This window comes from Mauremys reevesii, linkage group 19 (genome assembly GCF_016161935.1).
Source record: "Mauremys reevesii isolate NIE-2019 linkage group 19, ASM1616193v1, whole genome shotgun sequence".
Classification (NCBI taxonomy): Eukaryota; Metazoa; Chordata; order Testudines; family Geoemydidae; genus Mauremys; species Mauremys reevesii.
In genome coordinates, this window is record NC_052641.1 from 12,737,050 (window position 1) to 12,750,938 (window position 13,889).

The 13,889-nt window shown below is 45.8% G+C and overlaps 1 protein-coding gene across 27 annotated transcripts in view; it reads left to right on the forward strand.

Moving 5' to 3' along the window:
* LOC120386909 (collagen alpha-1(XXVII) chain B-like) overlaps window positions 1-13,889 on the forward strand; it is a 278,660-nt gene that overhangs the window by 170,908 nt on the left and 93,863 nt on the right. For all 27 annotated transcript variants that reach the window (XM_039506933.1, XM_039506934.1, XM_039506924.1 and 24 more), the window contains 8 exons: window positions 2,118-2,171; window positions 4,015-4,068; window positions 4,221-4,274; window positions 6,280-6,333; window positions 6,642-6,695; window positions 8,548-8,592; window positions 10,490-10,543; window positions 12,223-12,267. In XM_039506933.1, the coding sequence (XP_039362867.1) occupies window positions 2,118-2,171; window positions 4,015-4,068; window positions 4,221-4,274; window positions 6,280-6,333; window positions 6,642-6,695; window positions 8,548-8,592; window positions 10,490-10,543; window positions 12,223-12,267 (414 nt within the window). The remainder of the gene's footprint in view (window positions 1-2,117; window positions 2,172-4,014; window positions 4,069-4,220; window positions 4,275-6,279; window positions 6,334-6,641; window positions 6,696-8,547; window positions 8,593-10,489; window positions 10,544-12,222; window positions 12,268-13,889) is intronic.

Below are 13,889 nucleotides of genomic sequence, written 5' to 3' on the forward strand. Positions count from 1 at the left end.
AACACGGCAGAGGAATTAAAAGGTTCTGCATGCTTTGCAACAAAATGTGCCTAATCCATGTCAAACACACACACATTCCAGCCACACGTGTGGCACCATGGATAGCAGCTGGACAGATATACACGGGGCATGCCACGCTTGGCTAGTGCTTCCTGAATCCATCCCATGAGTGGTTCTATACCCTCAGTGCCTTGAAGGTTAATGACAATGGGTTCAGCCTCTAGTCTCACATAAACCAGGCCACCTTAATCTCTTCCACTGGAGGATCCCTTGTCTTCATTATAACCTCTTATGGGGAAGCCTCTGTTCCAAAGAGAACAGTTAGTTCCAGAAAGATAATGTGGGACTGTTCATAACTAAGCTGCTTGTGGTAAGGTAGAAGCTCCTCTGCACATCCAGACTTGGAACTCTGTTCCTTAACCTCATCTTTACATATTTCCCATGAACTGCCACTTCTTTCCTCACCCCTACCTCATCAAGATGATTGAAGACTGATTTCTCTTTCAGATTATCTGCATCAATGGCTTTATGTAGGATAAAGTATCACTCCCATCCATGAGCACTTACTTCAGCCTTTAGCTGGAATCTTTTTAGCCTGCGCAGGTCTGGGACCTCCATGTATTTTCCTTTTAAGCAGCCTTTTTAATGCATATCATATCAGCTTGGTTATGAAACAAATAAACCTTTTCTTATGGCTCTCAGTTACCAGGTTTGACAAAGACAGGCTGGTTCTCAGAACAAACCCAGCTTCTTCACCTCAGGCTGCTATCCCATCTCTCAGGGCAAGGGATGGCAGCCCAGTGAGTTGGGATTTTCAAGGCTAGGATGGACAAAAGACTAGAAAATGCAAGACATTAGAAAACTGGAACCATCCAGCATTAGCAAGGAGATGGGCTGGACCATGCAACGAGTCTTTTCCATCTCTAATGACTCCCATACTCAGGGTTCATCTTAACGAAGTGGTGGCACTTCCACTGATCTTCTCCTGCAGGTTTAGAGAAGCAGTTATGTTCAATACTCTCTATAATCATTGAGTGCTCAGTTGTTAACCTGAGTGGAATCTCTCCTCCTGGGGCTTTTTTCTCAAGTGTTAGAAGTCTGTGACTCTACATCTAAAGTTTGTCTGTCTTCCATGCAGATTCCATTTAGAAGTATAGCTGTATGCGTTGCTCTGTGCTGCTCTCTTATAAGAAAGCCAGGTCTGGATGGACTGGAGGCACAATGTGTATGGGACGCAGCCTCCATAGCATTTGCTGCTATTTGGCCTTGTCATCATGCAAAAGATGACTTCTCACATTTGTGTTGGGGAGAGAAACTGCCTCCCCCACCCCCTTCACCCCTTTCCTCTCTATTCATTAGAGCGGGCTTCCCAAATCTGATTTCCTAATCCGTTCCCCTGATGGAACAGTTGTTTCCAGGTGCCCCGAGAGTAGGGATCCTCTACCAATTTGGAGAAAACAAAGGTCCCATATTGGGGTCATCTCTCTAACAGCTCAGTGCTAGCCTGTCGATTTCTTAGTCAGACTTCATGGCTGCGATTCTCAAAGGGACCTAAGTCTCATTGAAAGTAAGTCAGGACTAGGTGCTTAAACCCCTTGGAAATCCCAGCCTAGATTTCTGCAGTAGGTTGGTACTGAGGGATTTCAGTAGATGTCCAATACTTTTATAAGGAAGGGGCTGATCAGTGCTCCCAGTCCCAGTCTGTGCCAAGCTCTGTACAGGAGAACAACCTCAGAGGAAAGTTCCAGTTACCAATCAGCAAGCTGGCTGTTTTGCTCAGCTGTATTTTGACATTTCATCACCTATGTGTTTGCTACTAGCAAGGGAAAAGCAGGCTGTAGTCCTCTCTTCTAACATTTTTCACAACAGGCACAGGTATTTGTATATTTTCTCTCCTGTGGTTTTGTTTCTCAGTTCAGATTTGTTGTTGGGAAAGGCATATTTTGCTCAAGATTGTTGTGATGGATTATATGACCTTTGGTTTGTCACCAGTTCTGTTTGAAAGGGGCCTGGAATGAATTTTCTGCCGTGCAGTACATCGTATAATTTTCTATAGACCTGGACGGTTTTGCCATTGATGGTGTATATTGTAACTTTCTTTGGTGATGTGTATTCAGGGTGATCAGGGACTGCCAGGTGTTCCAGGAGATATTGGATTCCAAGGAGACAAGGTAATTGCTTTCAGTTTTTCTTCTTACATAGATAACATGCGTAGCTGCCGGCTTTCTCAGCTCATATTCAAACTATGTTCTTTTGAAAGCTCTGGTTCCTCCTGTCATAAAGACACTATAGTTTTTTGCATTACACCCTCAGATTCACCCCACCACCACCACTCTGCATAACTCTGAGAGCTTCTCAAACCAAAATCAATAGAATGCCATTTTTTTTTAAACATGCAGTTCTGTACGGGAAAATAAGGTGCTTCCTGTGGAAACGACCATAACCTCCTGCAGAAACTGAAAGTGATGGAACAAGTTCTTCTGATTAGGAGCAATATGCACGGTCTTCTGGCTGCAGAGTCAGTGAATTTGTCTGCAACAGGGACTTCGGCCCCAAAGCAGCAAAGCACTTAAGCACATGCATAACTTTAAGCACGAGCAGTCGGAGTCCTGTTGACTTCAGGGGAACTACTGGTATGATTAATGCTACCCATGTGCTTTGCTGGACTGGGGCCTCTGTAGTGGTCAGCCACACGTCCCTGCATAGCTTACATGTTCTTAGGGCCATATTTAGAGGGTGCAGCTCATTGGCATCAGTGTGGGTGACCATGCTTATGCCAGGGTTGAATTTGGCCCCTAGAATCTATAGTTCTTTAGCATGTTTCCCTGCAAATAGAACCAGAGAGCAGGGAATTTCAGGCCAAGAAAGCGTGCGTGCCAGGTCCCTGCCCTACGAAAGCATGAGTGTCTTTGTGGTACGTACAGTACACAACAGTTTGTGTAGCTCTTAGGATCAGGGTGCAGCAGCTGTGTTTTCCACGTGCTGGGGAGCAATGTGCATATGTCCCACTGAAAAGATGCCGTGAGGAGGTGCGTGCTGGCTGTCCGGGTGCAGAGAAGGAGAGTGCCTGCATTCGCCAGGAAGACCATGTAGCAGAAAGGCGAAGTGTCCGTGTGCCGGATCTCAGGGAACAGATGTGTGGGTTACCCGTGTAATAGGTGTAAGGGGCAAAGCATGCATGTATGCCTGCCAGCCAGGGAGGAGAGTGTGTGAGCACCTGCCAGCCGGGGGTTGGTGTGTGTGAACAGCTGTGTAAGGACCTGCAGTAAGTGGAGTTGGACTATTAGTAGGGTGACCAGATGTCCCGTTTTTATAGGGACAGTCCCATTTTTTTGGGACTTTTCCTTATATAGGCACCTATTACCCCCCACCCCCGTCCCGTTTTTTCAGTTGCTATCTGGTCACCTTACGTATTAGCATGTAAAACTCTACGGATCAGAGGTGGGAAACAAAGAGATCCCTACACCATGGGATGCACTGTGCTGGGATTTTGGCTGGGGAAACCACCAATCAAAAGACTTTCAACAGCTGGCCTTCAGACCCTATGAGAGCGAGAAAGAAGAGGAAGTTGGAGCAATGTAACTGTACAGCAATGTTAACTATAGGTGTCCTTCTAGAACTCGGTCTTCTTTAAATGAGTGACTCCTAAAGTCGTCTCCTCTCCTTCAGGACAGTCTTCCCCAGCCTTGTATTGGTGACAATACCAGGCAGCCTCATGAGGCAGCACAGCTGACTCCTTTCTTCTCCCCTTACACATGCTGAGGTCCTGCCGCATATCCTGGTGTATGAATGCACCAAGGGAAAAGAGAGAGGCTTATGTTTGGCAGGTTTAATCTGTTCTACTGTGTCCTTCCATGCTGTGGTCACCCACCCCCGAAAGCACTGGATATGACTGGAGTTGTCAGGACGAAAAGATTCTCTCGCTGTTGCAGAAGCATGGGGCGGGGGCTTTACAGTGGTTATTTTGCATCTGTTTAATTCTGTTTACTGAAAAATTGTTTCTCCGTTTCCCAGGGCAGTCAGGGCTTTCCTGGGATACCAGGAGCCCGAGGAAAGCCAGGTCCCCCTGTAAGTAATGCCTTTAACCATCTTCTGTTTCCTAATCTTGCCTCTAAAGAGTTCAGTGCCCAGCTGGAAAGACGGCTCGGCAGGGTGGATGTTATTCTAAACAGGAACCTCAGCAGCTGTCTTACATTCACCCTTGTTTTCTGATTTGGCAGGGAAAGGTTGGTGACAAAGGTCCAGTCGGGTTTCCAGGACCACCCGGTCCGGAGGTATGTGCCTTCAGCTCTGATCATTCCTTTATTTCTTGATTTCTGCCGCCTCTCTTTGTTGGCAAACCTTCATAATTCCCCCACCTCCCAAGCAATCCTCACTGCAAAGGGAAAATGAGAAACGTCCGTTGGACAGTTGCAGGCTACTTCGCTGCTGAGATTCCACCTCCTTTGAACTCCAGCTTGGGTTTTTAATTTAGGAATCATTTAGATACTCACCTCCCTGCCAGTCTTGGAAACCACTCTTCAGGTGGATCCATCTATAGATTCGGTGGAATTATTTGCTTCTGACTCAACCAGTAATGCTCCATGTGGATGCAGGGTTGAAGCCTTTGCTAGCAAAGGACAGGCAAATTCCTGTTGAACTCAGTGCCATAGTGCTGCACGGACAGGTTGTCAGTTTGCATAAGGACCCCTCCTCTGTGTTTTATCTTCAGACGGTTCCCTCCCTCCCTCCCCACTCCATGCAATCTCTGGGGGTTTCCAAAGTCAAAACTCCATGCTATGCAGTAAGCTCCTCACACATTCCGACCCGGCTGCAGTGATGTATAGTGAGACCAAGAGGATGGAGTCCTTGGGCCACCAGTCCCAATCCTCTCTCTACCTCAGTGTGGTAACAAGGCCCCACTTGTTGTAGTCTGTTCTCTCCTTGTTTCCTACAATTACTTAAATCACTAATAACGCTTAGCGCCTTTTCCTCCATAGGGTTCAAAGCACACTAGGAAAGGAGGTATCATCCCCATTTTACAAACAGGGGATCTGAAGCCTAGAAAGCTGAAGCAAGTTGCCCAAGGACACATGACAAGTCAGTGGCAGAACCCAGCTTGCCCAGCCCTCTCTCCTTTCCCGTAGAGCAATAGATATAACCATCATGGCATCCCTCGCCTGGTCCCATAGCTGTCTTGGTCATTTGGCCCCCACTCATCATGCAGCTCTCCAGCCTGTCTTCTGCTGCTGCCCCCTTCCTGGGGAAAGAGCTCATTTCCTGTCCTTTTAGACAGTTACTTTATTGGTCAGGGGAGAGGACTAGAGGCCCGCTTTTCCACTCGGGAAGATCATACATCAGTCATGATGATGAGAACAGCAGTGGGTTTTCAGCTCAGCAGGTTCATCACCATCCTACAGTGAATCTCAGTTCTTGCCTTTTTATCCTTCTAGCCTCTGTTGTGGGTAACCTGGGAATCTTTTTAACCAAATACTGGTTAGAAGTCAGCCCCATTGTCCTCGCCCAAAACCATGTTGTGATGCTTCAAGTACAAGATCAATTTCTCTGCAGCACGTTGTGGTTCACGCCCTTATTAATAATTAGAAAATGTACGTTGTGAGCCTGAGACACTTGTAGTGCTGGCTGATAGACTGTTTTCCTTTCATCAGTGTTCTGGTATTTTGCTGGGCCTGGAATGGCTCTCTGTCAAGTGGTATGCTTAGTCATTCTTGTTCTTTGTTTCTGCTGGAAATGACTATGGATTCCTTTGTTTCTTCAGTGAATGGGTTTGTGGGTGGAAAGGGGGTCACTGTTTGGTTAAAGACAGCAGCTAATGAGCATGTCAGCACCTTTCCGAATTCCTAGGCTGCTTCCCTTTGTCATTCAGGCAGGTGATTTATTTCTCTGAGAAATGAGATTATATACTGTCTGATAAAGATTAATTAAAAACCAAAATGCCATTTTAAATATGTGATGACAGGGAGGCCCTTACAACAGTGAATTTTGCAAGGAGATGGACCAAAAAGGGGCTGTTAACAGAAGGGATGTCTTGTTCTTACTTAAACCAATAGCCTAGATCTCTTTTCTACTGTTACCCTCTGGATTTCATCTGGTTATTTCAAAGCTGCTTCAGTCCCTGCAGATGCCCCACAGTGGCCTGTGTGTGCACAGTGCCAGCAAATGATGCTTGTCACAACACGAAGCGTCAAGTTAAATCTTTAGAAGAGCTCTTAGAAGAGCACAGGAAGCCTTTCCAGAAAGCGCTCTAATGTAACGCCAACCATTTCTGATTCTCTCTAGGGCTTTCCAGGGGATATTGGCCCACCAGGACAAAATGGCCCCGAAGGCCCGAAGGTGAGTGGCTCTCAGATAGAAGCCTTGTGCTGAGTTGGAAACAGTCAATGAAAACACAGATGTGGGAAGCAGGGTGGGAGGAAAAAGTCCTGGAGATTCCTGGAGATTGGTCTGGCTGAGACTCCGGTTTGGTCTGTTTTGGATTGAGTTCCCTCCAAGCGTGGGATTTTTCTTTTTTTCTGAAACAAAATTGACATTGGATCCTTCCCCATGGCAACGTGTGTTGGAAAGAGACCTGTCTCACTTTAATGGACCCTCAGAGCTTTGCTTCTATTTTTTGAGAACCTTTTCTTTTGGATCCATTGCAGGGGAAGCCCGGAGCACGAGGTTTACCTGGGCCAAGAGGACAGCCTGGCCAAGAAGTAAGTATCCATGTGGCTTCCAAAGCCAAATGCAGCCCTTGTCCAAGAAAACTTTCCCTTTCCAGTCACGTTAATCTTCTGCATAAATGGGGCCCCAGGTTTGCTCCATCTGCACCTGGGAGCAGATACTTAGTCTCAGTCACCAATCAGAAACCTGCAAAATCCCAGATCCACTGGGGTTAGCTCTAGAGGCTACATGCTCCCCTCAATCCGTTCATCCAACTCCTGCTGGCATCAGCAGGGGCCTAGCCACCCCACCAGCTTCTTTTTTCTACACCTCATCTTGGTGCCTCCTTCCACTCAGGCCCCTATGCCTGAAAATCCTCCTTTCCTGGCCCAAGGTCCAATGTGCCTCTATTCTGTGTTCCTTCACACTTTGCCTTAAAGCACATTTTCTAATGTGAGGCCTACAAACCCTGGTCTTCCCCACGGAGTAACATCACCTTCTAAAATAAATAATGAACAGGATGTGCTCGTTATTCTCCATCATGTGCACATAAACCCAGGTCTGCAGCCTCTGCCCATCGTGTTGTGCCTTCATTCAGGGCTTAATTATGCCCCTCCCTCGGGGGGTTGCCATTGACTTTAGTGACCCTTGAATTGGAAACACTTTAGGGCAGAGACAGTGAGCCTCATTCTCCTCTTGCTCACAACAGCTTTACACCAGTGTCATTCCAGTGACTTCACTGTCGTTTCTCTTGATTTACAGCAGCCTGAGCGGAAAATCAAGCTCATTGTCTTTTGTCTTTCAAGAGCCATCTACATTTGTAGCCCTATGCAAATAATCCAAATTCAGTGCATGAACGGAAAGCGTTGTATAAAGCAATCATAATTCTTAGCCTTATTTAACACTGGTCATTTTAAAAGAGCTTTTACGAGCATTAACTGATGCATCTGCATGACCCCCTGCCTCCCCGTCCTCTGTGAGATAGGAGAGTATTCTATCCAATTTGCAGATGGGGAAACCAGGACATAGATTCAGTGGCTCACCCCGGGTCACACAGTGAATGTGTCAAAATCAGATATCATTGACTTCCAATCCCATGGTCAGTCCGCTTGACCGCGTGGTTTCTATTAGTGGTCCTAATGGTCTAACTCAAAACCACTAGAGCAGTGGGTGGGCTAAGAGCACTTTCAATTTCTCTTTCTATTGTGGGTTTAGGCCAGACACTTGAGATCACCATCCTGTGGCTTAATTGAAGGTCTCCTAGAAACTTTAAATCTGATCCAGACTAAACAGAAACTGACGAGGAACCCAGATGCAGGACCTAGTCCAATTGCCATGTAAGCCTTTGGGAAATCTCAGTAATGGAGCCAATCTAGTGTCCTGTGTGGAAGTGAAGGAAAACCCTCAGTATATCTGATATGTGTGAAAGTCTGTGAGAAACCTTGCACCTGAGGCAAAAAGAGCAAGCTCTCCAGGGATTGCGTCCTTGGCCAAACCAAACTAATCAGATGCCCGTGATCAAGTACAGTATCTTGTGGGCCAAATTCTTCCCTTTGGTAAGCACACGCAATTGCCATTAATTTCTCTGGGAATTTCCGGTGGGCATCCATAGGCAGGATTTGTCTTTAGGTTTATTCCTCTGGCACTGGGATGGCTCCACAGACATATCTGGCTGCACTGAAATGGTGATGCAATCTCCTGGAAAGAAGTGCTCCGATAATCTTCTTCCTTTCCAGTCTGATGGGATGGAACTGTTAAAATGTTCTGACAAGACAGCAGTTGCGTAAGCACGGGGATTGTGTATTTAAATGCTGATGGTATTACAAGCTATTTACTTTCATAACATTTCTGGAGCCCAAGAGACGTATAAGATTTTCTTACCAGTTTCATTTTTTTCCCCTTCAGGGAGATGAAGGACCCATAGGGCCACCAGGGTCCCCTGGTCCAGAGGTAGGTTTCACTGCTCTCAAGTGGCCTGGTCAGTTACTACGTAGCTCCATACACCTCACCAGGCATTTGAGGTTGGAAATAAAAATGAAAGATTTGACCCCCCTATTTCAGTCAAAGAATGGTCCTGCTGGCAAGCATTGTATTGTCTATGTGCAACAAGGGCTTGATCCAACGTCCATGGAAATCAATGGAAAGACTCCCACTGGGCATTGGATGGGGGCTATATAATGTCTTAATATTCAACTAAAGCTGGGCTAGATTAAAGCCCCATATAAACACCCTCAAACTTTGGGATAATTCAGAGCCAAGTGCAAACTGTGTGACTTGGACCTAGCTCCATAATTCACCCCCATGTTGGTTTCCATGATTCAAAAATATGTCCCTGGTCTCATTTGAATGCTGCATTTGTTTTTAAAAGAGAAGAGCAAGAAAAAGGATGGATTGAGAAATACAAGGATATGGACAGTGGACTTAAAAAGTCCTTTTGTCTGCCCCTTAATTTGAAAGTAGGGGACCCTCAATCAAAACAACAGAGCAGTACATTTGGGATAAACAAAAGGAATATAGTCATATCTTTGGAACTCACCACTGCAGGATTTTATGACCTCTGAGAATATTTGCAGGATCCTGATATAATGGTAACCAGATCTCACCCTCTGGGTGTAATCTAATTGCTATACGGATCAGGAGAGGAATGTCTTACTCCACATACAACTTATTGCTATTGAGCACATGTGTTGATACAGCAATTTTCACTGCCCTCTATAAAACCAGGTATTGGCTGCTACTAAAGATCTGATGCTATAAATCCATTCCAGCCCCAGCTGCTAGGACAGAAACTGAAGCGGCTTTCCCGGGCAGGGAGTAAGTTTTCACCGGACCATTGGTTTGTGGGTGTATTCCTGCTTTGATAAGTGATAAGCATGGGGCATATATACTCACACACACAGTCAACAGTTTGCACTGATCCGTGGTAGACAGCAGTGATGCAACACGGCTGCAAGAAAGCTCATATTGGCTGAATTCTAGCTGGTACCAGTGGGGTATTGTTGCCAGGAAGCTCAGGCTCCCAAATCCCAGCTAGTTGCTGTGGGGCGCTGCTGTGACGACGCTCATACTGGCACTAGGAAGACGCTGCCTTTAGGGGCTCAGGATGCTGGAGCCTGAGCTGGCACTAGGCACAGATGGCTGCTGGGAGTGTTAGGATGCCAGATGAATGCAGTGTATAATTACCCATCAAAAGGGCAGCAATACAGCCCTTCCATTCATTACTTACAACGCCCAGGCAGCACTTCTGGTGTGATGCTGAAGAGATGAAATTTGCCTAATGGTGGAGCAGAGACTTCCTTACACATGCAGTTTCTATCTCAAGCTGGGATCCAGGTCATCCAGAGATCAGACCCAGAGCCAAGGCATTGTGCCCTGGTGCCTGGAAGGGCTGCTTTGGGATGTTGTAGCTGGAGTCTTTTGGAGACTCTACTTTGTAAGCAGAGCTGAGCAAATCATTGATTTTTCAGTTCGGCCTCTGAACTGAAAAATTCAGGTTCGTTTCTAACCAAAATTGATTTTTCGTATTTTTTCTCTGTGAAAATGAAAAAGCAAAAAAAACCCAACCCCTTTGTCTGGGTCAAACATTTTGAATGACTATTCGAAATGCTGGTTTTGAAATTTTGGTTTTTGGGGCTTTTTTGTCAGTGGAAACTATTTACTGACTCTGACCCAAATTCATAAACAGTTTCAGTGCATTTATTATTTGCCAAAAAAATGTCACCCAGCTCTATTTGTAAGTTGCATCAGGTCACGCAGGCTGTGGCTGCAGTGACCAAGGGCAGCTGCAACAGCTGGGAGCAAAGACAATATTGAGCCTTTTATATTCATCATCCTTTGTATGTTTCAGGGTCGACCTGGCAGGAAGGGATTTCCTGGAAAACCTGGCACTGATGGTTCAAAGGTAAGGCGGGAGGGGTGTTCATACCAGAGAGCTGATGGGTTGGCGTGGGAGCCAGGGGGAAGAGGAATTCAAGACTGGAGTTAAACTTCAAGAACCTCTCATGTTTAACATGTGCTGAGCTTCCAGTTTCCATCCTAGAAATGAAATGGGGCAGTGAGGATTTGCTCTTCTCCCTGCATTTCTCTCTGTCTTCGGCTTCTGGAAGCTCAGCCTCAGCTTGGTTTCTGTGGAAGAATGACTGTGCATTTTTAAACTACACGCTTTATTATAAACAAGTGTGTTTCTCTTTTGATATTAAACTGTTTAATTGTTTTTCCATTGCCTCTCCGGTTTTTGTTCTGAAACAATGCTAACCATTCCTATCTCTGCTGTTTCATTGGCAGCAGGAGGAGCTATTCCAAGAGCAGCCTGCTCTTCACAATACCAACCCCCAGCCCAAAAAGCCCCCAAAGGCAGCTCTTTAAACAAGCAAATAACAAAAATATGTTCTGGCAGCACATCTGCAGTCACATTATCTGCTGACTGAGAAAATGCAGTTGCTGTGACCCAGAGACAACACCAGGTTAGCAAAAAGGACAGGAGGACTTGTGGCACCTTAGAGACGAACAAATTTATTTGAGCATAAGCTTTCGTGGGCTATAGCCCCACTTCATCAGATGCACGTAGTGGAAAATACAGTAGGAAGATGTGTATATATACATAGAGAACATGAAACACTATAAGGAGAGTGATCAGTTAAGGTGAGCTATTATCAGCAGGAGAGAAAAAGAACTGTTTCATGTTCTCTCTCTCTCTCTCTCTCTGTGTGTGTGTGTAGATATATATCTTCCTACTGTATTTTCCACTACGTGCATCTGATGAAGTGGGGCTGTAGCCCACGAAAGCTTATGCTGAAATAAATTTGTTAGTCTCTAAGGTACCACAAGTCCTCCTTTTCTTTTTTCAGATACAGATTAACACGGCTGCTACTCTGAAACCAGGTTAGCAGTGACTGTCTTTTAGACAGCCTGTCCTGAGTTACTCAGACACTTCCCTGGACCAACCCTTCCACAGCCCACCCTTCTCCCTGGTCAGTCTGGGCTTATGTACATCCCTGTGCTTTTCCCTCCATCTTTGGGCCATGCTCTCTGAATTATTGCAAGCAGTTGACTTTTTAATGGTGATCACAGTAGGTAATCAAAGTCACCACCAAAGGCTGGATTTTCAGGTGCACCGCACCCGCATTTGATCCTGAAGTTTTCCAAAGAATTCTGCACCCAACATACTGAGCTTTTAGAAATTCGGTTCCTTATTTTGGTGCTCAAATGGGAGCTGAGCTCTCTTGAAAATCTGGCCACAGAAGTGCTTCTGTCATGTTAGCACAGACTGACTGTTCTTTCCTAATTAACAGGATCTTGGAAAATGTAGACAGCTTGGAAGTACCTATTTTGAAGGCTTGATCTCATTAAAAAGTGGGCTGATGCACAAGTTTGGTGCAGTGTCGTTGCACACGGCTTGTTAGTGCTGGAACTCTCAGTATTGAGACCCAGCACTACTCACCCAAAATGTTTAGTTACGCCTGTCATTAGTCCTGCTGTGCTGCAGTTGAGACACCAGGAGTTTAACCCTTTCGGAGAAAGATTTTTGACAAAGCAGCACTGAGTTAGCCTTCTGTGATACCTCTCTCCATCTCAATGCAGGGTGAGCCAGGACATCCAGGGCGGACAGGAAAAGTTGGTGAGCAGGTAAACTCCTTATTTTCTTTGTCCATTTGAATGTCTCGCATGTACCCATTTCCCTATGCATTCCTGGTACGGGGCAGAATCTTGACCTCTTTGCTGAAGATCAGGTGTTTTGTAAACACTGGGATTTTATAATATGTGAAATAGTATATTGTGTGTGTGTATGTGTGTAAAAATAACTTTTCCAGAGAGGCACAGAAAATTGTTGCCCTCCTTGCCCCTGTATTCTTTTCATCCTCAAGGGCCTCTCCTTATTCCTACTTTTCTTGCAAAATCATTGGTTCCCAACAAAATGGATTCTTTCATCACCAAGCCCAGATCCAATTAGCTCAGCCTCAGAGCACTGGTGACCTAGTGGGTGGCTCTCAAATGTCCATATGTTGTCAGTGGTATTTATAGGGGCACATGGTACCCTGCAGACAGTTTACAAAATAATGGGTCCCTGCCCTGAGGCACCTGAGACGCAATAGGAGATACGAATCAGATGCTAAGGCTGTTCCCCCAGGCAAACTTGATAGAAATAATCATCAGTTTCTTGAGTTCTTTTCATGGTCAATACCCCCTCACTGGCTGCCTGGTCCAGCATTGTACTGACCCCACCCGCGAGGTGCTGCGCTTCCTTGAAGCAGGGGGCACTCAGCATCTTGCAGGTTTATGTTTTTGGCAACAAGAGCACAGTGATGAGCACTGCTTCGTTGCACCGCAGAAGAGAATGTGCTGACTAGGAAACATAGGAAGATGCATCATCTCCATAAGCTTCAAGGAAACCACAGGGTTCAGGGAAAAAGAAACAAATGTTCTCCATCCCTGTGTGATCAAAACCAACCTACCTACCCACTACCAGCCCTGAAATTGCAGCCACAGAGCCTCCAACACATTCTTCTTGTTCCCACATGACCACATCGAGCTGGATGCGGCTGATTAGGCCAGAGCAACTGAGCGGCTGACCAGCCATTGGCAGAGGGATGTGCAACTTCTCCTGGCAGCCATCTTTCCCAAGGCTTTTTGTTGCTTGTCAGTCAAGGTCTTTGGTTTGTTTGGTTTTGTTTTTCAGCCTCCCTGGATCTTTGTTCTCCTGTATCCAACAGCTGGAGGTCATTTGTCTCATGGCTCTCTGACCAAGCATGTCCAAAAGCCAGTGTCACAAAGGGCAATTGTCAGTACTAGCAAGATTTTCTCAGGGGTTTGGCTAGATTGAAGAGGTTGGTTAGTTCTCCGTAAAGCACCATGCCTACCTCCAAGGCTATCGAACTAACACCGTAAACCACCAGGCCTTTGCGAAACTGGGGACATCAGTCAGCTTCCTGCTGTTCCTACTTCAGGGACATAATGTCTCAAGCCTGTTTACCTTAAACTCTGAGCTGGCCTCTGGCCGCAAAGCTTGCAACTATACCCTTGGTGTTCGGGGCATCTGGGACACGTTTAGGGCACACAGATACCAGCCCTATATCCAGAGGCTAAAGTTCCCTGTTAGTATCTTAATTTTTTAGGGCAGATTAAGGGATTTCTATATCTCAGCAAACTTTGCATAGCACAAACTGAGTGTCCAAATACCAAATAAGTTTCAATGGCTTCTTTTCAAAGACATTTTCAAGCAGATTATACGAACAAACAATGAAACAAGC